Genomic DNA, 24618 nt, shown 5'->3' with positions numbered 1-24618 from the left:
AAATCAACTTTACTCACGTGGAGGGGGGGTGAACAGGAATTGCTGAAAGAGTAGCGGGAGTCTCCATCCTCAGAGTCCTCAGGTCTCGTCCACAAACCACTAAAAATACAAAATTTTCATTTTTATTGCTGAACAAAGGTGAAGAACATCAACTTGTTTATTCAATATTAGTATTTAGGGCATTTTCAAAAGCAGCATGTTCGAAATTGCCAAATTCTTTGTTTTCATGATAACAAGAAAACTAAATTACTGGAGATTTCGTACAAGTCTGAGAAAGAATTTATTAACTAAAAGGCAGTTAAAAACGATTTTAGTCATGTCCGAGACTCCGAATACTCTTCTGGATAATCGTAAACAAGATTAGAGGTTTTGCCCAAGAACTAAGGTTAAGTGATGCGATCGGATGGTGGTACGTACGATGGTGAAGAAAAGGAGTGTCTTATATCTCCGTCTCCCTCTCCGATTCCATCCCCTCCTCTACCTCGTTGCATGTCTTCATCCTGTTGAGATAAAACATTCAAATCAAAATCGGTTATCAGGAATGAGGATTCTTACTTGGCATTACTAAATGCACGGGACTAAAATGGCAAAAAATAAAGGCAAACGCACGATGTGTCTGGAGTTCTGGAGACGCACAGACGTCTCCATTTTACAGGAACAAGCGAGACTCTCGTATTTCGGATACATTCTTAGAAAGAGCGAGGAAAATCCGAAAAACGACAAGAACAATTAAGGGTGAGCGAGAAAGAGGACGGTCTCCTGCAAGACGGACCGATCAAAATACGGGGTCGTCATTAAACGCTGCCCTCAACTCAACTCTCGCGAGGGTAGAGAAGGCGTCGCTGGCCCGCCAGAGACACGTAGTATTGAGCATGACAATAAAAAAGGAAAAGAATGAAACAAACAAATACGCCTTAAATAATAATAATAGTAATAATGGCATGTACAAGTATATTCTTATACTCATGTAATTCAACATAAGGCTCTTGACGTCATAGAGTAAGGGATAAGTTATTTTGTTTTTTTATTTTTAGTATATAGGTATTTGTATGAATTAAAAAAAACAAATAAATATTAAAACAGAAACAAAATAATGAGTTCCGTATATTTTACTGTGTGATTTCTATAATTATTAAAATGCACAAAAATAATGGATATTCGATTAGGTGTCAATATTACCTATCTAACACAGGATAAAAATTTAAATGCATGAGACGCGCCGCGCGCAGTGCCTATACTCCATCATACCAAATATTTACGTATAATTATTTAAAATCATAAATAATGGATATTTTGTCCATGATTTGTCTCAATTGAAATTTTGACCGCGCGTGTTTGTAATTTCCCGAGTTTTGCAAAGTACGCATTTTATTTTACGTTAAAAATATCAAATTTAATAAAGTAATAGTAGAATGTAAATTTACATAATTTATTTATTATATATGCGGCCTAAGCCAGTTACAACAGTTACATGAAGAAACATAAATGGAAGAAACTGAACAAAAGGAACATAAAACTGTGTAGCAAAGACAAACAAGGGCAAAACGGAATACAATATATTCATAAAAACGAAAGACATAAGACTTCGAGCTAAACCATGCCAATCCAACTTCATCCCACACTGTTTAGTCGCGAAGAGATCTACGAAAAGCCGGTAGATCTATCCCAAAGAATTCCAAGTCGTGTGATGAATCGACTAATCTACATATTCTGGACATTGGGGCGTAAAAACAAAAGTTGCTCTTAAAAGATTTTATAAATAGCAGATTTTGACTTCCGGTGACATGGTTGGGAACATGAAAAGAAATTGATTGCAACAGAGATGGGACATCACTGTACTTTGAAAATGCATATAAGGTCCATCTCAGTTCTACGTCTCTCCAATGAAGATTATCATACATTTTTATGAAAATATTATACTTTTTATGACATAAGGATTTAAAAAATGCACCTTAAAATTAATACACCATAAAACTTTTTTTACGCAGTACAAAAAATCATCCATTTTGGGGATAAAAAGCTTAGTATTTTTATTGCTAGATGTCACTGTTGGTATCAAAAACCTCAAGGCTTCATTAATTATTAATTGTCCGATATTTTTTAGAGAACAAGATAGTTTAGGCATTGTAGGGCTTATGATCTGTCATTTGCTGTTTTGAATGATCATTTTGTTTACTGTATAATATTCGCCCTTTTGTTTTTCCTGTTCTATTTTGAAACGTAGAACTAATATTACCTCCATATGTATGTATGTTCGGCATACTAAATGGTATAATCGACGTACCATAATTACTGGGACAAGTAAAATTCCATATTCCGACTCGTAGGTTGAGAAACAATGAAGTACTGTTCATCGATCAGATTATGGCATTAATTCTCCAATGACCCGTCTTTGTCATATTATTGACTCAAGAGAAGATTTGGACTTTTTTGGTTTAAGTTTACAACGATTTAAACGAGCACTAAATAAATAGTGCAGATGTTGTCTCGATGTCCCTCATGTTTATCGATGCTTCTTTTCTTATTTTTTAATGTTTTTAACTATTTCTATATTGTAATCTTAATACCCCATGAATTGTATAAATGGACAATGTGCGTTAATAAATTAATAAGTAAAATGACAAAATCTTTATCCAGTGGGTGAAATTTGAACGATTTTTTTTCACAAATTCCTTGGAATCGCGAAAAAACATTTTTTTATTTTTATAATTTAATCTCTCTAATTTTCATTTACATATTTCCATAATGAAAGCGCAAACTCATTGAATATTTAATCTTGGTAAACTCCTCCCTGATTAGAATTCAATACTTTCCTACGAATATTTTGACGTTTTCAAAATACTGCTGAAAAAATATTATTTCGTACATGTTTTCCGTACAGTTTTATCAAAATGAAATGCATTGGATGATAAAGGAAAAAAAAGTAGGAAAATAAAGCACACTCACCTGAATAAAATTCTAAAATACACAGCATGCATACAATGTGTTCTCAGAACATAAAATATAAATATGTGTAAAGAAAAAATACAAAAAAATAATAAAAAAATAGAAATGTAAATAATGCATTACTTACTTTTAAAAAAGTTAAGAAAACAAGTTAAGTTTGATTAATTATTCATTCCGGTTATTGTATTTCTGTGAAAACTGATTTTGTTTGGCAAATTAGAGGATTCATTGCATTATTGCGTGCTCTTTGACCCTCTACATCTACAGTATTATCAGTATTTTGCTCATTAAAACAGCTGCTTAAATTTGATTTATTTATTTGATTTTAGTTATGTCGTATATTTCGAAGGTAATTTGAAATATTTAGACTACCTGTAAAATGAATTTTTCTTAACGAGAATAATATTATTGATAAAATTATTCAGTGTTTTTTATCTGACATTCTGTTTGGAAGTACCGTTTTCAATAATGGATCGATTAGCAAATAAATAAAAAGTAATAGAACTAAATTGCCCACTTAATTTGAAAATGTATACACCTTTACTATTTTTTTCTTCATCACAGCGATCTTTATTCCTTCTTCATAACAGATATACAGTAAATCTTCTTTAATTATTCTTTTGAGATGTTTTGTGAAGTGGTGTTTTATTAAAAATCAGGGCCCTGAACGCTGAACATATTTCAATGCGTTAATGCTTTGAAATCATTCAGCATTATATAAAAAATACTAAATTAAGAAATCTCTATCATAAACACGGTTATTTATAGATTTTTTAGAAAAAAAAATCAGGTGTTAAATTTTCATAAATTTTCAGTTATCAGAAAACTGCCCGAAGTCGTCAATTAAAACCTACCTAGCTGCCAATAGGCAACAATTTATTTCGATATGAGGAAATGATATACGGACACCAAAGCTTTCAAAAATGATGTTATTCGATGAAATCTTATAGTTTTGCATCAAGTCCGTATTTATGTAATCCCTTGTCATAATTGGCAGCCATTATACACTAGCAAGCAATAGTTTTTCGCACAAAACCGTGTTTTTTTCTTATTTGAATGTTTCTAGAATAAGCGTTTGGAGCCACCGCCCGCCTGTATGTTGATGCCAATTAAGGCGAGGGGTCAGTTGAGTTAGGTAGTTACGATAAGCGTGAAATTTGCTGCCTGAAAAATTACCGAGAAAAGTGTGAGCATAAGTAACATAAGCGTGAGCAACGATAAGTGGTGACATGGACGTAAACAACGATTAGTGGAGATAAGTGGTGATATGAGCGTAAGTTACGATAAGTGCAAATTAGTTGTGAGATGAGCGTAAGTAACGATTAGTGCAGATTAGTTGTGAGATGAGCGTAAGTAACGATTAGTGCAGATTAGTTGTGAGATGAGCGTAAGTAACGATCAGTGCAAATTAGTGGGGATATGAGCGTAAGCAACGATTAGTGCTGGTTAATCCTCTAGCAAGACTACGTCAGCAGGCGTGGGCGGGTCCTTGGAGCTGACCTTGGCCTCAGCCCCTCCCCTCTCCAGGCGCTGCCTCTTCCTCTCCCCGGAGCCGCCCTCGGACTCCGACCGCGAGCGGCTGCTGCAGCTCGAGGATATTCTGCGAACAGTCAGGGACCGGGTCACTTAGGGGACGCATAGCGATCTAAGGATAGCTGGACTGGTGACAATTCAGAAACTCCTAGATATATCTGTGTTGCCGATGCGTTACAATATTAATTGCCCGGAGGTGCGATCACTGCGTCAAATTTACTGTACGGTTGACGGTTATAGAGGAATGAACATTAATCCGAATAATGGTTTTTCATTACAAAGCTACCAAATTTAAAAAATAAAACCGTAGCTTTTCTACTGGTATTTAATTATGTTTTAGCCAGCGGCAAAATTGTTAAAACATAGTGAAATCAAAATAAATAATAGACATTTGAAATTAAAATAGTGCCATATTACAAAAAAAAACGTATCCCTAACTCTATGAGGCCAAGAGCCCTGTGTTGAGTTGGGATGCAAAAAAATAGAAAATGGAAGCATTATTAAAAAATACTACAAATTAAAATTATTGCATAAACATAAATTTCAGGAAAAATCTGGACAACACGATATACATAAATCTATGCAATGTCTCGCAGCAGTCTACTGTAATGGTCTCTTCCCTTAGACAAAACCCAAACTTGCACACTTCTCCTGAAAATGGCTTTCGTTTTGGAAAATTGGGAAAATTCATACCTACTTACTGATAAAAACAATATTATTAATAGCAAAAAAAATTCTAGTACTAAATAAAGTTTTTTTTAAGAAATCAAGGGTTGATTAGAAAAAAATGCATTATCGTATTTATTTTAAATGAAACACTTTATAATTTTTACCACATAAGAGTTTAGTATACTATAACACAACTAGTTTCAGGTATTCTGAATTACCCATCATCAGGTGTAAATATAAACCAAACTAAAATATATACGCAGATTAGTGCTCAGGTACTGATAGGGTCGGGTGGAAGGGGTAAGGCAATGCGCGGTGGAGCGGGTGGGGTTTCCTAATTATAAGGGAATATTGATAGCTGGGTGAAGAATTTTGGAGTATGATTTGATCAATTGAAGTTTTCTCGGTAACTGTGGTAAAAATTACAAAGTGTTTCATTTTAAATAAATTCAGAATGTTTTTCCACAAAGTAAATGCTGAAACAGTAAATAATAGCATTATCGTGTTCATATTTGTTTGTTAGCAAGATTGTAAAATTGTTTATGGAGGAAAAATCTTTATTTGGGGGTTGGTGGAAATATATGTAAAAATAACATTCGGTGAAATAATCACCGTCCTTACTGCGATTGCCCCTTGGAGTAGTGGAAGCCGGACAGGCGGACCACCTGCCGCGCCAGGGGGAACAGCTCGTCCCGCCGGGTCAGCAGCGCGGGCACTGCGCGGCACATCTGCGCGGCCGCCTCGTTCACGGACACCTGTGGGAGTGCCGAGAGAATGATGAAATTATTACACATTTCATTCAATTCAATTCATTTATTTAAATATATCATATACATTACAAACATATATTCAATACGTACATATTATAAAAAAGAAAAAAATGCATAAAAGAGACTCATGTCGAAGTAGTAGGAGAATCCTGCTCCGGAAAACACCTTCGGAACAGATCAACATCCAAAGCGATGTTGTTCAGCATAGCGGAAGCCCTTCCAATGGCAGGATGCTCCTGTATATCAGAATATGAAACAATCTACGCTGACGCTGTCTTAGGTAATTATCAGGAACATGCAAACCGATGCTCATCATAATCTCAGAATTATCGATCATACCGCGCAACAATCGACAAAAATGTGTAGTCAAATATACATTCCTTCTATTCTCTAAACTGTTGTAGCCGAGCATACCCTGGAGAAACTCGGTCGGATATAGCCGAGGATAATACCCGCACTCTCTCATGTTGAGATATCTCAGAAACTTCTTTCGGATTTTCTCTATCATAAGAGAGTACTTCAGTTCATGTGGCCCCCGAATCGTCGAGCCACTCTCGAGTCTACTTCGCGCCGAGGAGTTGTAAAGAGTTCTCAGTACGCGGCTATTTTCGAAAACCCTGGCAGTACGCAGAACAAATTCTAACATCTTCAATGCATTACCACTGATTGTATCTGTGTTCATGAAATGTCAGGGTGCTCACAAATCTAACGCCCAGATCCTTAACATTCGATGTTCGTATCAGATTCTGGTCTTTCATTTTAGAGGTACTATTCTTCAACATAAATAAGATGAATCACACGAGAATCTGATGAGTATGAAATGCTTGCATTAGTGCAAGTAAGAATCCAATGGGAACGTCTGTTCGCATTAGATTCCGTCTAGACCCGTGCCCGAATAGAGTCACGTATTGAAGGGCGAAAGAAAAGTTGTTCTTCTTTTCGGACAGATTTCCAAAAGACATTACAATAGGTTGATAGGAAAATACAATCGTTTGATTTCGGGATGCTCAAGATCACTTGGAGAGACAGAGTTTAAATGAGATTGTTTTACAACGCATGAAAAGGGATCTAGAGTTACTTCACAATGTAATAAAATGAGAAAAATTCCAGTTCCTACAGAAAACACCACTCTTTTTTACATTTTAAAAGTAATAAAGGTCTATGAAATACTGTCAAGCAAAAAAATATTTTTTTGCTAATGATTAGTAGCATAAAAAAATATTTTTAAATTTGTAATTTTGAATTCCCCCAAAAACGGCCTTTCTATTGGCCACGCCCCTAATACGTCACGATTCATGTTTATTTGTTCCTGCCCATTCAAATTAGTTTATAACATTGTCACGAATCTTGACGTTACAACTGTCAAGACCAAACATGTTACGTTTTTCTAGCGACATATTTTTATTAAACTTCTTTTTTACATTTCTTTACAATGTCCATATTGATTTCGAAAATACAATTAATTATTCTAAATCCATTTCGTATATTTTCATCGGTATTCGCACTATGTGATATTTCCCTATTAATACTGGGAAAAAACAAGGCGGAAGAGGACCGGGTCGTCGAAGGGTTTCCTTGCTCCGATATCTGAGACAGTGGCGCGGAAACAGTACAACACGACTGTTCGAGGCGACAGTCAAGGGAGCGGAAGATAGTTATGTGATCTCCGCAGAGAAGACGGCACTTAAAGAAGAGGAAGAAGAAGAAGATAGACTGGAAAAAATAAGAATTGGTATTGAGAAAACAAGCTCACGCGGCGAACGTTCAGCCTAATTGGTGTAGAATTGAGTGCTTGATGAGGCCCAATATTGTTGCAGGGGAAAGTGACTTTTCTGAGTCAAAAAACGCGGATTTAAGAAAAAAATATATAATTACCTCGTGAAGGGTTAATGGTTTCTCTGGCTTTCGTTTACAATCGAATCTTCCATAAATTGCCGCGTATTTTCTAATCTCCTCCATCCTCCTCGGATCGTCATCCGGCATCATCATCACCGCCTCCAGGTCCTTGCACATCTTTTTCTTCGCGTTCTGCGGCTTGGGCTCCAGTTGCGGGAGATGCCTGCTGAGCCTCTCGGCGGCCGCGGCCAGCCTCTGTATCTGGGAGTCGAGCAGGCTCGGGGTCAGTTGGACGGGCGAGCAGGGGACGGACGAGGGGCTGGAGTTGGAGGACGCGGGGCACGCGGACTGGTGCGGGGAATAGGAACGGGAATTGTGGGAGTTGAGGTTGGCGTTATTCGTAGTGGACGTCGGCGTGATGGAATGTTTAGAGTTGTTCGTGGTCACGATGTGCACGGGGCTGGCGTTGGAGCCGCAGCTGGTCTCGGGGGCACCCGGCGAGGGGCTGTAGGCGGGGCGGGGCTGCTCGGGGCTGGGGGCCGCGCGGGGCGGCGGCGGCAGCCGGGGGCTGGGGGGCAGGTAGGGCTCGGCCAGCGGCAGCTGGAAGGCCGCGGGGTTGGTCACCCACTCGTGCAGCGCCTTCTGGAGTCGCCGGACGTGCAGAGGCTTGGATGCCATTCCCACCAGAGCCATAATTTCTAAGAATTCTTCCTCTCCCGCGTCACACAACTGTTGCACATCATCACCACCTAATAATAAATAATAAAACACTTAATAATACGGTAATTCAAAAAACAAGTGTTAAGATCAAGGAAGAAGATCAATGGAAGAAGTGAAAAAATACGGATGTTATTTTTCGTAGATTAACTAAGTATACGTTAATTCAACTAAAACTAATATAAATATTTATAATATTTTCATGCGTTTCAGGCGGTGGATTGATTTAGCTAGATTAGTCTTACCCACGTCAACAGATGTTTCAGCTCTTTTACTTCACAAAAGTCAACAGATGGAAGAGTTGAGAAAACGTGGCTGTTCAAACGTTGATAGAATGGTTAATGTTACAATGTGTAAAGGTGGCCACTTAAACCAGCCGATCACAGGTCATAAGGCCTGTAAATGCCTGCAAATGCCAGTGTACCATATTCCTTCTCTGAAATGTTTTCCACTTCTATGGGAATATGTTAATAATATAATATATCGAATTGTTTTTACCTACAAATATTTACTTTAAAAAAAAGGGCATTTAGAAAAATATAAAAATTACCCATTTCTAGTAGAGTATCGTAGTACGCCAGTAAGCTGGCCCTCTGTAGGACTCTGTAAAGCTGCAGTTCAGCTTCGTTATTTGGCGCCGTGGTCACCACCACTAAAACAAAAAGAATTTTTTTTTAATATTTTAATGACTTGTTTTAAGAAAACAAGAGCCATTACAAATAAATACAATATTTACAAATATATTAAGTTATAGTTTTCTACGCAGGTATTATTATTAAATACAATGTCGAGAAAATACATGTACAGCTCCTCCGTATCACTCCAAAAAATTATAATTATAATAGAATTAAAATAAAATACATTTAAAATAAATGTTTTTCGTGAAATTCCGACTTAAATTTTCTTATTGTCAACGGATTTACACCACGGAGTAACCCTAGGGCCGCGATTATGAACGGCTATCTTCATCGGTATATATTGAGACGGTATAAACTAATATCGATATTTACGTACGAAATTGTGTATATTTGTATGAAAATTCAAAGTTTCTTCGTCGGCAACCTTTAATTGAACATGTTTAGAAAAAAAATTAAAACATATTATATTTTTCATACAGAAAAATTAATTTTACTTTGTAGATAAAATTGAAGATAAATTTTAATTTCCCAACAGAATACGTACCCAGAGTCCGGATTACGGTGCATTGCATTTACCTTCGTTTTTTATCCACAAAGTATAATTAAGTTTTCTGTATGAAACACAGAATATGTATTTTTTTTTCTAAACATTTTCAATTACGGGCTACCGAAGCAGATACTTTAACTTTTCATACAAATATACACATTTTCGTATATAAATATCGATTTTATTTTATACGTTTTTATTTAATTTTTTTTATTTGGAAAAACAACAGTAAATTTGTAAACAATTCATTTTATAATATAAAGTATGAGTCCAATTAAAGTTAATGTAGTAATATAATAATTAACAGATTTAAAAAATAATAAAAATATGTACGAGTACTTCTATAATAATATTTAAATAATATCACGCGAGAGAGTTAAATTAAATAATAATGATTTCGTTCCCAAAGCGTTAGGGGGGATGAAAAGGATAAGAAAAGATAAGGATATAAAAGGAAAAGGAGGGATTCTGTTGAGGAGATTACCCTTTAAATGCCTATAAGGAATAAAAACAGGAGAATAATGTGATAGTAATACATATTTAATAAAAGTAGTTCTAATAAAAAAATAAAGTATTATTTAAAAAAATAAAGTATTATTAAAAAAAATAAAAAATATCTCGATATGTACCGATCGATGTTAGGTAGCTATTGTAATCGAGGCCCAGATTAGTTTATTTAAAAACAAGGGTAATTAATATATGCAATATCGAAGTATATAAAATAAATAATATAAAGTTTGAAAAAAAAACATTCGTATTCGTATTAATAATTGTTATTACTTACTAGAACTTTCTTTGTAGTTGTTTAATTTAAATCAAGAAAAACCCAGTCCCCTAAACTTTTAGTACCTACGTAAATAATAAATTATTAACTAACAGAGCCTCGCTGTTCTTAAACGACTTCAAAAATCCGTTGGAATTAGCATTAATTTAAACGAGCAGGAATTCGTGAAAAAACACGTCTTGAACCGGTTAACATCTCGGATCGATATCGAAAAAAACCCGCGATTCCTTCACATCCCTACGCTGGCAAAAAATCCCCCGCCATAAAATTGAACGCGAGGTTCGGCTATGGCTATTGTCTGTGGTCCCTTTAAATGTATTTGTGCGAGGGTAAAAAATAGGGCATCGCATGTGCGAGTGGGGTGGGGTATATGGCCCGTTTTGGCGCATTGTCGGCGAACACAAAAGGAATTTGCATATAAAATATATAACGAGGGGCATTAAAGCTTTTTTTAATTTTCTCCCTTCAATCAAACTAGCCCAGCCCGGGCCAGCCAGGCTAAGGGTACCGGTACCGAGTAGTCTGTAGGTCATAGTAACCAAATAGTAATTTTGGTACTATTATGCACAATTAGATTTGAATCTTGTTTGCAATTTTTTATTTTAACGGCTAGATCTCATCCAAGCTCAAGTTACGAGTATACAAAAACGCCTTTTTTCATGGATAATGAATCCAAATTGAATTATGAACATTATGGCAAATTCTTGAAACTTTAATTATCTCCAATGGTAATAAATTTAATATAATATTTTCATTAGAAAAAAATGCTATTCAGTTTTATCAGAGGTTTTTCATAATTGGTTTAATATATTTAAACACGCTTATTTTTAATACGTCAAAATATTGAAAATTGAAGCCCACCTGAAAAAATAAATCTAAAGTGTGTTTGAATTATTTGACAGTTCATAAAAATTTATCTGTCCTGACGAGATTGATTTTTTACTTTTTAAATCTGTGAATTAATTGTGTATAACATCGTGCAATTTTGTGACTCTAAATACTCGTAATACATTGTTCAACTTATTTAATATTTACAAATAAAGAGTATACGAAAAAAACGGACTCGTTAAATTTTTCACTTTTTGAGATATTAATGCCATTTATTTATCGTAATATGTACGATCGATTTATTTGTATTTATTAAATTCGTTTGTGAATTTACCACATTACGTAAATTTTCTTACTAGTGTAACATTCAAATTATTACCAAAATAAATTTATCTAATTTCGCTTCTACCTAATTAATAATATATTACTTATTTGTCATATAAGAAAATAATTTTGATTTAAAAATTGAGATATTTACTATATAAAATAAAAGACGAGTGATACTTTAATCCACAAATTTAGAATATCCAGTGACCGGTTTCATCGCTTTCGCGACATCTTCGAGACTGAACTAAAAAAAAAACTTCGTATCACTTGTCTTTTATTTTCTATAATAAATTACAATGAACTTCCATCAAGAATTTTCCCTAACAAAGTTAAATGTCTTAAATTGAAATATTATTAATATTTCAAGTATTAAGTTTGAGTTCAAACATTTTACTAAATGTTATTAAATATTTGTATATCACCACTTACCGACTTTCCTATAAAGTCGGCCTCGTGGTGTAATGGTCAGCGCGTTTGTCTACCATGCAAGAGGTCTCGGGTTCGATTGCCGATATGGTTGATATGAAATATTTATTTAAAAAGCTGTTTTCACACTGGAATATTTCATAGTCCCTGGACTGGTACCTGAAGCGTAAGACTGATATCTTACCGAGATATGCTGCGATTGGTGTACCAATCCAGTGCCCTATTAGGTGCGGTAAGGGAATGATGATGACTTTTCTATGTCTACGGGTTTTGCATGTTGGTTTAATGGGTGCCCTTGCTAAAAGACGGGTACGTCTCGAAACCGGTAGACATGACAATTGTATCGGGTTGTGGTCCCATTGCTAGTATCTCGGACTCACGGATCAAAGGTCCGGGGTTCGCATCCCACTTTACCCCAACTTGATTCCCATTTTCTAATAGTGAGTTATTTACAACTCGTTGATAATGGCCATCAAAATTAAATATTTGGTTAAATTATAAGAACGCAAATATTTCTTTTATAAAAAAGTGGTTATATACAAATATTTGATAAAATTTAGTAAAAAATTGAGACACAATAAAACGGTATTTTTAAAACTATCAAAATCCTCACCTAATAAATTATGGAAAAAAAATATACAGTTACGGTTAAAGGGAACTTATTTTGTGAAAAACCGCACAAAAATTATCTTTCTGCATCACATATTTGACAAAAACGAGCTGATTACAAACATTTTTTACTTTTCTTTTTACTTTCCTGTAAAAATGATTATTTGTTGGCAAGTCCATTTCTGCCGTGTCTCCATCAAATAATAAACCGGTACCACGTTCATATTTATTTCGTGTAGGTAATGCTTGAAGCTGTTCGTTTATGGTCCACGAATAGTACTTTCTGCATATTAATGATTACAATAGTATAAAGATTTATTAAAATTGCCAGTAATACACAACCATGTAATAATCCCGTCCCTCGTCAAATCTGGAGACAGAAATATTGAAGGATGTAAACACGTTTTGATTGCATTCTTAAAAAAAAACATACTTAATCGTTTCAAGTTAACAATTTTAAAAATCTATTAGTATGTTTTTTTTTACAGACTTAACTGTCCTTAGTCTCCAACGATCTAAAATTATTAATGTAAGGACATACATAATATTGAACAAAAAATTAAATTATTTTTTTATGATCCCTCAACGACATTTTCCCAGAGATAGCAATTAAATTATAAATATTATATAATGAAGCCGGCTACCTTAAAACGGTTATCAAGAAAATGCAAATTATAATATTCAACCAGGGGATGGGGTCGAAAAAAATTGCGTTTCTAATGCAGGTAAAATGTTCGTTAAAAGTTGCATGGGGTTGCATCCCCAAAGGGAGTTAATTCGTTAGGAAAAAGCTTCCTTCGCGCGTCTCAACCAACCGACGAATTTTGAATTCTCGTAAAAAAAATTAGGGGTAGGATTTGAAGGTAAATAAAGAAAAAAGTCCCTGGGGTGAGTATTGTGCTAAACCGCACCCTCGGGCAATGGGGCGGGCCTATATGAGAACCCGCCTATTTTTTTTGGTATAAATAAAAACGTAACATTTATATTTTTCGAATATTGTTCAGTACACCGGATTTTTTTTTTGGTCACCTGGAGTTATTGATTGGCAGATTTTCTGGTTAGGAAATATTTATGCGGTTTCTTTTTTTATACAATATATAAAAATGTTGATTAAAAAACACCTCAAGGGCGCCGTACAATAAACATACTAACACGTCTTGCAGCTACATAGGCGGTTGGGATTCTTGTTCCCCATTTCTAATGAAGAAGTTCAGTGTTTTTTTTAAAAAAAGTATTTGTTAATAGACTATTAAACTAAGCCAAAATATTTTTTTTTTCAATTCTAATATATCGTATTATAAGCGCTATGATTTTTAAAAGTTTTGTATATCTGAAATAACTACGCGTGTGACGGTTCTCTTCCGCTTATTCTCAAACAGTTCTGCCATTGGTCCATTGATGGCAAGCAAACCGGAAATCTTCCATAAATTTCTTATCATTGGTTGATTAATATGAACTAGTGACGCCGATTAATATATTTGATTAATATGAACTAGTGACGCCGTTCAAAGTAGTTCGTTTATATTAAAATATGTTTCATTATTTATTTCGTACATTTTCAGGAAACTTTAACGCACAATTGAATGCTCCAATTTTTACCGAGCGCAAGAAAACATTTATTGTATCTATTTATGAACCGGTTTGTGGGCCCATGGTAGTATTGTGGACTCACGGACCAAAGGTCCCAGGTTTAAATCCCACATTACCACAACTCGATTTTCATTTTTCCAGCACAAGTTATTTACGACTTTTAGGAAATGGTCTGAAAATTGAAATATTTTACTAAATAATAAGAACTCAAGTATCAAAAAATTCCCACAGGGCTGAAGTTCCTAATTGTGTTTATTTTTTACAATTAATATGAGCTAAATTATAACACGTCTTGCAGCTGTACGGACATTTGAAAATCTAGCCCCCATTTACACTGTACAAAAAATAAACTAAGTAATCATTAAAAAAAAAAAAAAAAATTACGTGTAATGCGACTATAATGCGACTAAATTATAACACGTCTTGCAGCTGTACGGACATTTGAAAATCTAGCCCCCATTTACACTGTACAAAAAAATAAACTAAGTAATCATTAAAAAAAAATTAAAAAATTACGTGTAATGCGACTACAAAGCGCATGGGCGGCTTAAAATCTAGATCCCATTTACAGTTGCAGCTAAAATTAGACATAATTTTATGTTGATTTAACTTACATGACACGTAAGTTAATATCACCAAAAGTCTTGCAGCTAGAGAGCGCATAGACGAGTGGAATTCTAGATTGCTTCTCCACTCGATTTTCTTTTGCAAAATTTTAACCTGCGAGTAGAAACTAAATAAATAAAACAAAAAACAAAAATATTAATTAAATATCCCCCACTCTAATTTTACCGGACTGGGCCGGTTGGATTGGGACGATATATGAGTAAGAGAAGAAAGGAATTGAAAAATGAAGAGGTAATCATGAGATGTACATTTTTAAATAAAATAAATAAATTTAAAGATTAATTATAATGATTTTGAAGCTGTCTAAACGATAAGAATAAAGAAAATATATTAAAAAGCAATTATAGTACAGAAGTATATCGTTAAAATCATCATCAATGAAAAATGGACGGCAAGAGGAATCTGAAATATGTGAAATTATTGTAAGAACTTTTTTTAGAAATACCTATATATGGATATATTTTAAATGATGATAGCCTATATCTACCGTACGGTGGAATCCGGCATCGCAAGAAGAAGAAGAAATATGTAAGTACTATACTATAATATGTTTTATAATAAAAAAATTAGGGATTAAAAAAACAGTTAAGTTTTAAGTAAAATGCGAAAAAAAGTTATTTTATTTTAAAGCTAATTACAATATTGAGAAGGAACTTGTTACGATAATGCAATATTTATACAAAAAAATGAACTAATTTTAAAAATCTAAATAAAAGTGAAGGTATTTTTTATAACCTTCTCACGTTGTTCTTGGAAATCTCTCACGATCCTCCCCATTCCTGGCACGCCATCCAGACCCATCTTAGTAAGTAAAAAACTAGACAAAAAATATAAACAATGAAGTCTTCAGATAAAAACGTTTCATGAATATTAAAGTTCCCCGTACAAAAAACAATACACTCATCGAAAAAACTGCGCGGTCCTCCGAACCCATCGACTCATTTGAATATCATCCAGGTAGGGTTAAATCTGGACAAACCACCTGTGTTTTTTATGCAGGTAACGTCGGTCAAAAAACGCGCAACCCTAAAAAACTAATTATGAATAGGTACGTTTTTTTCGGCCGCTCAATTTGAAGGCTACACTAACCGGGAGGGAAGAAATGTGTATAAATCTTAGAGGGTGTTATTACTGGTGGGGTGGTTTTTTATATTTTTATATTTTTTTCTTAAGTACGCAACATGTGATGATACTTTTCGTGGGAAACTAGAAACGTAATGATCTTTTTATTGTTTTTTTTCGGCGTGAGATTTAGAAAGGTCTGTTTCTTTACGTTTACATTTTTAATATGTCAATGACAGTACCTAAATTAAATTAAAAATACTCGCTTAATTTTTCGAAGGGGTTTACAGACTTTAAAACAGAATGGTACTTTTTATGATAGAATCTCTTACAAGCATTACTTTATGATTTTCATAATCCCTTATCAGTTTTTTTATTTTTATTTTATTTATTTTTTATTTTTATTTATTAAGTAAACAATCATAAAAGTACTGTGCTCACATAATGGTGTATATGGCACTTTATTATTAGGTGAGTTATCATGTTCATTATTGATTATTTTTTTTATTTGAATTATTTGATTCACAAACTTATTTATTATAAACAAATTTAAAACATTTAAGTTTGTAAGTGAAGATTCTTGATGGAAAGTTTTTGTAATTTATTACAGAATTTATTAAAGGACGAGATAATTCATTAGTTAGCCTGAAACACTTTGTTAATGATCCTTAAGACAAAAATAATGAATTTTAATTTACTCTCATACAATTTTGAATTCTCTGTCCTTACCTCTGTTTTGTATAAAAACATTAAATTTCTGAATAAAGATACAAGTCTCGAAGATGTCACGAAAGCGATGAAACCGGTCACTGGATATTCCAATTTTGTGGATAAAAGTATCGCTCGTCTTTTATTTCTATAATAAAATACACAAATTTACTTTCAATAAAATAATTGCAAAACTAGATATAAAATCATTAAATTTTAAATGTCTATTATTTGTCTATAACGAATCAAAATTAGCTGTAAATTAATTTTTAGGAATCTTAAGGGATATTTTAGGGTTTCATTCCAGAGAAATCGAAAGTGAGTTAAGCCATACCAAACACCTGTTAAGGGATGTTATTTAAAATGCCCCAAAAATAGATTCCTATCGCTCGAAGTGTAGGTCCAGCGAAAGGCAAGCTCGGGCATACGAGGTATGTACCTACCTACTAACTAAGGGTTCCTAATAAATCACCATGACCCTTTATAATATCCACATAAAGTAGGTGAATATACTCCTATAATAGTGAAGATATGAATGTTTATTATTTCAACACTGATATCAATAAATTATTTTTTTTATTTATACTTTTCCAGATTAAAAAAAATATTGAAAAAAAATAATGTACTGTAATAATTTTTCATACTACGTAACAAATGCAGAGTGATTTATGATGAATCAAATCTAACACATCTTTTAATGGACTTACCTCTCAATAATTGAAAATTAAATAAGTAAATTTCATCTACATAAACCGGGCTTCAACTCTGTTACATCCACCGGACCACGAAACGCACCCGGTTTAAAAATTCATTGGCTGGTTTAAGAAGATGTGCGGAGAAAGAGCGGTTTGACGAATAAGTATTTGAACATAGTTTTTCTGTCGCTCTTTTGCAGCTGCCTCCGCGAATACTATGCGAAAAAGACAATTGCAGGTCGAACTGATTATGCCTAAATTTAATCAACAAAACCGAAGTTTCGTATTCCCGTTTTCCTCACCCCAAAAATTAAACCGATTTATTTTATTTTAAAAAAAGGTTTTTATTCCGTACCGTACGTCCGAAGACGGCGGATAAAATAAGACGCTTGTTAGGGTTTTCGGATGATCCTTGCTCCTATAAAAGAATATTTACCAACAAAAAAACAAACAATAGGGACACGCTAATGGTGGATATCTAAAGTATGCAATAAACCATCGCTCTAGTGCCATAATCTAGTGAGAAAATACGGGAATTCGTTTTTATGAAGAAAAGTCAGACCGCGCATCATCACTTTACAAGCCGCGTTCGAACATTTTTTAATTCGTCTGTTAATTAATTTGATGTGAAACTGACGTCGTGAGTTCGATTCCTGCCAGTTGCAAGAAAAAACATAGTGGTTTTTTTTTAAACTTCCTTCCATATCCTCTCTTCTCAACTCCTGACAAGACTCTTAAACAGAGGCATAGCGGGCTATTCATTTTTATAAATATCCTTTCTTTAGTTTATTTTAATTTATTTAAAAAAAAATTAACGTTCTTATAATTTTCACAAATATTTCCATTTTTAACGGTTATAAATAAGTAAATATTAGAAAAAATGGAACCAAGAGAGTGAGGTTCGAACCTCGGACCTTTGATCCGCGAGTCCGCGACACTAGCCATCATCAATATAAGGCGTAGCATAGGCACGAAAAATTGTCCGTTTTAGGGTACCAGTAGCTCAATCACAAATTGAAAACTGCTATTTTTATTTATTTATTTATTATTTATCATGTTATTTATTGCATTTAGCCGGCGGTTGACAAGCCAAATGTCAAGAAAACCAGCCGCCATAGTAATTATAATTTAATTTTTACTTTTTTGTATTAGATACTCCTTACTATTTTGCAAATATAATATTTGTATTTTTTAACGCTGATTTTTTGCCAGTGAACTATATTTATTTACGAGGAAAGTAAAAAACAAACTGACACGAGCGTTGACTTAGAAATTACACACGCGTTGAGTTATGACTGTGATAGCTTAAGCATGTACATAATCGTTCATTGTGATCGCTCAAATGCTTAGCATGTTTTTGCATGTCGATAGTTATTTGTGATTGAGCTACAGCTGTACAATCTTATAGAATTCGGTAAAATATTTGATATTTTGAGAAATAAACTTACTTGCTCACTTAGCACGCTAAACTTTCAACTTTCTCTGTTTATTATTGATCCACGTTTCGTGATAAGATTGAGCCAACTTTTGTGCAAACATATAGGTATATACATAATAAAGATATAATATGTGCACATGAATGTGTTCGCTTGAATCCCTTCCTTGACCTACATACGTACTTACTCTACCTTCACATCTTCCCTAGCCACACTAAATGCCAGTTTAAATCGCACGATACCACACACACACCCTACTCCTCGTAGTAAGAGGTTATCACACACAAGCACACGCTCTGACCGTCTCGAGTCCAGACTTCAGACGGCTCTCTCCCATACCCTCCGTATTAAACCTCTAATTAACTACGCACGCGAAAGGGGATTTTTGTTATCATTTCTGACTTACATCCATAATTGAATCAACACTATTTTTAGTCAAAAAATATAATTCAGTAAATTTTTTACTACTTCCTCGTTTACAGATATATATTTTATTCGCTTACAGAATTTTACGATATTCATTTGTACCAAATATGTTCGTGTAATGACAGCTTTCCCACCGTGTACCGCACACCGCATATAAGGACATAAGTCTCCTTGGCGGTGCCCACATACACGGAAAAATTGCTCGTTGCCGAACGAGAAAAGCTGCCCGAAGGAGCTTTCTGCAATCCGGTGGCCTTAGCATATGTGCTGAAAGATGGAAATCCAGAAGTACATAATATACACTTCATTAGATTGAGACCGGGATTAATGATTACAAAAACTTTTTACGAGCTTTAAAATTATTTTTGGAAGCCACTAGATTTGTACATTCGACAGGACCTATAACAGGGCAAAGGATAGTAGCGAGAAGCTCCATTCGGTAATCATAGAGAGGGGGAAATAGACAAGACCTTTGTTTAATGACACCTGCATGTTTTTGAAACGCGATAAAAAGCATTTTAAAAAACATCTAATAACTTAGTTTCAATATAACATTATCTCTTTATTCGATTAGAACATAATGAAAAGTGTGTTCATTGAAATTTGTTTGACTCGGGCCCAGTTGTATTAAAAATTTTAGTAAAATGATTGCTATTTTCGTAAAAATTGAGAAAATGTATAATAATATGTACGCAGCCGATTTTATTGAGGCAGAGATCCTAGAGTTATCAGATAGCAGATAGCTCTGGAACTGCAATGGTGACAGGTACCCGTCGCGGAGCCCTCAGATAGTTATGCAAATGTCACCACAATGTTTGACGATCTCCGCCACTCCCAGAAACATCCTAATTACCTCTCTCCCATTGTGTCGCCGCGATCATTTGAATAACTGTCTCACTCCGTCCTTTATTTCTTCCTAATCCTTCTGTTTATATTCAGCCCGAGATGGAATTACTATTTGATTAGCGTTCTCGGCGTGTGAAGATGACTTCTGCGTATTGTTCGAAAACAGATCAGGGGGAAGAGAGAAATGGTAATGAGCGTGTAATTACCTCCGGGAACTTCCTATTCAAAAGTGAATAGCTCGGATTCAAAAATCTGTAAATCCGATACCGCGTATCCGATATTTGATCCTAATAATCGTGATAAATGAACACCTACCGATGTAAATAAACGTTTGTTTTTAAGCCGGTAGAAATCAAATGCAAAGGTAGGATTCGTAGGCCTTTTTATTTTATTTTATTGTAATAATCGGCACTTGGTGCATTTTACATATTAGTTAGAAATACAGTTAAATATACATACATGTAAGTATAATTATAAGTAACACAGAGCATTTAAAAGAAAGTTATTAATTTACAAATGAAAAAAGTTTAAAAAAGATAAACAATTTGAATAAATATTATATTTATAATTCCACTGTACGTGTGATGTCACCGAACTCCTCCTAAACGGCTTAACCGATTTACGTGCGGTTTTCAGAGAAATATAGATCTTTGCACAGTGCGTGTTCGTGGATATTATTTTTTTAAATTCAATATGTAATAAATAAGTAAGGAGCATAAATGTTTTATTCATCGATATACCAGTGTGGCACTCGAGGAGAATGCATTTACAAAAAAATGGAATGATGTTGCTTTTTAGGGTATAAAAAAGATTGTTTTTGAATTTTTACAAAGATCATTTGTTTTTTTGTGGATCTCAATCAGATTCTTTCCTTACATTTCTTATGATTTCTACCCATTTATTTATTTTTACTGGATTTTTGATTATACTAAAATAATATTAAATTCAATAATTTTTTAAAAATCGTATTCCAACATAAGTTCACCCCTCTGTTGGTGAGAATACTGGAGTTTGACGTTTGCAAAAAGAATGCCATATTTGAAGAAAAAAACATTTTATGTTTTGGAATTCAACCATAAACAAGTGGAGGCGTATATAAAAAAAAAAAAAAAAAAGTCCCTAGGTACCTACGTATCAATGAAAAGTCTTTTTCCAAGGTAATAAATAGCAGGCAAGCCAACGTTCGGGCAGGACAACGTCTGTCGGATCCGCTATTTAGTTATACAATTATTGAAAAAAAAATGCTATTAGAAATACTTTGAGCCAGCAAAAAAAAACTAAGAAAACAATTTGAATAACAATCATGTATGTATTGATATTTAAAACTAATACCTAGGTAAATTGCATATATTTATAAATAAAAATATATATTGATGTAAACAAAATGATAAAGAGAAATGTTTTGTGCTTATAAATAAAATCAAGAAAAAAAAAAAAAAAAAAAAAAAACATTAATAAAGAAGTTTAAACCATTTTGAACAATACTTCATAGTAAAAAAAAATGTTATCTAGAACTACAAGGTACCTACTGGCTTCTCCTACCTATGAAATACAGGAGAAGAGCCGTTCTACAAGTACTAAATTTCACGTGCAATGAGTCACCGACGGCGATGTCTCGGTACTCATTGCCTAGAGTGTGAAGTCTATTGATGACTGCATTTTTACCATACGATGTCGAAGTATAGTCTCCTGGATCTGAATAACATCATTAATATTTGGATTAAAATATTTCCCATAACGAAAAAAAGAATAGCGCTAAATAATTTAAACAATGAGAATTCAGGACGCTATTGCAAAAAAACGTGAAATTTGCATCGCTTCCATTACGATTTGCATCCAGAAATCTAGAAACGTCTCAGGCATAGTAATCGCCTATCGTGCAGACAGTAGCTGCAGTAGGTAGAAAGGCCCCAAAGCACCTAACTAATATTTTGCATAAATTAAGGTCCGCTCGAGGCATGACCCGCCGCTCATCTCAATACTCGACGAAGGGATCTCGCCCCATTGATATTCTCACACTTTGCGGCGAAAGAAACTATTTTGCATGCAGTTTTTTTTAGATTTTTTCATCTTTAGACCTCAGGATGTTTCGCGTCGGGTTAATCCCGATTACTTATGCATATGAGCGGAGACTCGGCATTGTCTGTTGCGAAGGAACAGAATAATTAAAAAAGAATAATAGACGAATAGTTAGTGGTAATGCAGTGAAAGGATGATTACAAAAAATCCTTTCTGTGCCTCGCGTGTTTTTTATATATTTTAGTAATGGCGAGTATGAGAAAGTGACAGTTTCAGAAGGGCTTTTTGTTTTTTACAGTCGAACATTTGCATACCTTCGCGGGTCTTTATTTCGCAATTTTTTTATTCTTCGGGAATCCTGACGATGGGAAAGCCGTGCGTGTCCTGGCATACAGAAAATAATTAAGCGTCTGAGTTTTTTTGGGATCCTTTTTTAATGATAGTCTTTATTCTTCACTCATTTTTTTATATTCTTGGGATGAGAAATGCAGGAATAACAACATTGGGAGTGCATTCATCGGCGAATCTTATTATAATTCGTACGAGCAAAAACACAACCGAAAAATATTTCTGGAATATTAATTAATATTATATTTACGTAATAAAAACATACGAAAATAAACAAGACATTTTTAGTAAAATGCAATAGACGTGGTTTAATAAAATTAATATAATGACGCTATTTGACTTAGGTATATTTGGTAGTGGATGAGTAAACTGTACTATGGTCACACATTTTAAAAAGTACGCAATGGGAGATACAAAATAATTATGATCAAACCACAAATTTATTTTAAATAAAACATTAAAACGTTCAAACCAATTTTACTATATTACAACAGAGATGAAAATAAAGGATAATAAAATCTACGATGCTCGTTTTGACGGATGCAGAAAACGAGGAAGATCGAGAAAGACATGGCACGATCGAATACCACAAATACTTGAAGATGGATATGTCAAATCGGCGTGCGTGTATGAGTAGATGTATAAATGTAGACGAAGCGAGGTCTGTATTCAAAGACATAGTGATATGGCGTTCTATCCTCCCCCCATGGGAAAATGGTGTTATGGTTTCTCTGTTGCTTGTTTTGAAGAATATTTTATAGAAGTCTAGGCATTTACATGGCTTATGACCTATCATTGGCTAGTTTAAGTGGCCACTTTACACATTGTGTATCATTCACCATTCTGCCTAAGTTTATATTAATCCTTTAATTCTTCCATCTGTTGTTTGTGAATTTAAAGTGCCGAAACTTTTATTGATGCCGGTGAGATTCTGACCGAATTATTTCACCTACATGTTAATATTATAAACCCCTGTAGGGATTGAATCCAGTTCTTGTTTACCAAAATGTGGACAAACACAAAATATTATTAATAAATCCAGCTGATCCAAGAAGTATAAAAATTAAAAACCATTTTCAGGCGTTGCATAGTATGTAGATTATATAATTCAGTCATAATCTCACGCGCATTAATTAAGGGTTCAGCTCTTTAACATAACAAAGATCAACCGATGGAAGAGTTGAAGGAGTATAGATGTTCAAACAAAGGCAGAATGGTGAATGATTACTCAGTGTGTAAACCAGCCAATGACAGGTTATAAACCCTGTAAATTCCAAGTGTTTTATATTCCCTTCTGTAAAATGTCTTCATCTCTGTTGTAATTTGTAATATATAAATATTAATAACTCCCAAGGGGATTAAATCCAGTTCTGACCTCCCCATGAGGAGTGAAGTATCTCAGTTAGGCACGTTTCTGAGAAAAAGGCAGTAAACGAAAATAATGTTGTTTTTGTAATAGTTTCAATACTATGTAATCTATGCATGTTATCACTATGTGCCACGTATTAAAAGAAAGAAAAAAAAGAGATATTCAATTATTTTTTAAATTAAGACGATAAATACATATTTTAACTTTACATATTACATTACATTACATATTTTATTGGAACAAAATATTCAGCAAAAGTGCTGGTATGAGGGGGTATAATATAGGATTCCGAAGGAGTTTTCCGGAGCAGGATTCTCCTACTACTTTGACATGAGTGTCTTTCAATTATTTTTTCTTTTTTATAATATGTACGTATTGAATATATGTTTGTAATGTATATGTTATATTTAAATAAATAAATTGAATTGAATGATATTATGACACTATTTAAGGTCGATAAAATAACATCACTTACGTATCACTCGTCACATGGGCTTTAAGAACAGTTCTTAAGGTGTTTTGAGTGTGAATGTGTTTTGTGCAAGTGAATTGTTGAACTTTATAGCTGTTTACACAAAGCTGTATTTTTTTCGGTCAGTCTTAAGTTGTTCGTAAGCTAAATTATTAGACGCTCCTGTATTTATTGATTGCATATTAATTGCATTTCTAATTTAATATTCGGCTTTCTTTTATTATATTTTATCTTAAATATCACCATTACCTTGCCTGTATTAATTAATTAATCTAAATTGAGCATTTTTGTTATTTTATATAAATCTGTAGTTGTAGTATGTTTAATAAAATTAAATGTTATTTTAAGTGCCTCCTTCTTAACTATTTTTTTAATTTGTTCATAGGATTA

The 24618-nt window shown here is 33.8% G+C and overlaps 1 protein-coding gene across 1 annotated transcript in view; it reads right to left on the bottom strand.

The window, feature by feature from the left end:
- nab (NGFI-A-binding protein homolog) overlaps positions 1 to 24618 on the bottom strand; it is a 72681-nt gene that overhangs the window by 1542 nt on the left and 46521 nt on the right. The window contains exons 2-7 of the mRNA XM_088243480.1: positions 9022 to 9123; positions 7794 to 8503; positions 5770 to 5903; positions 4447 to 4546; positions 418 to 500; positions 18 to 99 (exon numbers count right to left, since the gene is read on the bottom strand). Of these exons, the coding sequence (XP_088099606.1) occupies positions 18 to 99; positions 418 to 500; positions 4447 to 4546; positions 5770 to 5903; positions 7794 to 8503; positions 9022 to 9123 (1211 nt within the window). The remainder of the gene's footprint in view (positions 1 to 17; positions 100 to 417; positions 501 to 4446; positions 4547 to 5769; positions 5904 to 7793; positions 8504 to 9021; positions 9124 to 24618) is intronic.

This window comes from Micrasema longulum, unplaced genomic scaffold (genome assembly GCF_059751315.1).
Source record: "Micrasema longulum isolate JH-2025_06_02 unplaced genomic scaffold, ASM5975131v1 h1tg000215l, whole genome shotgun sequence".
Lineage (NCBI taxonomy): Eukaryota > Metazoa > Arthropoda > Insecta > Trichoptera > Brachycentridae > Micrasema > Micrasema longulum.
This window is presented reverse-complemented; position numbering and strand designations above follow the sequence as displayed.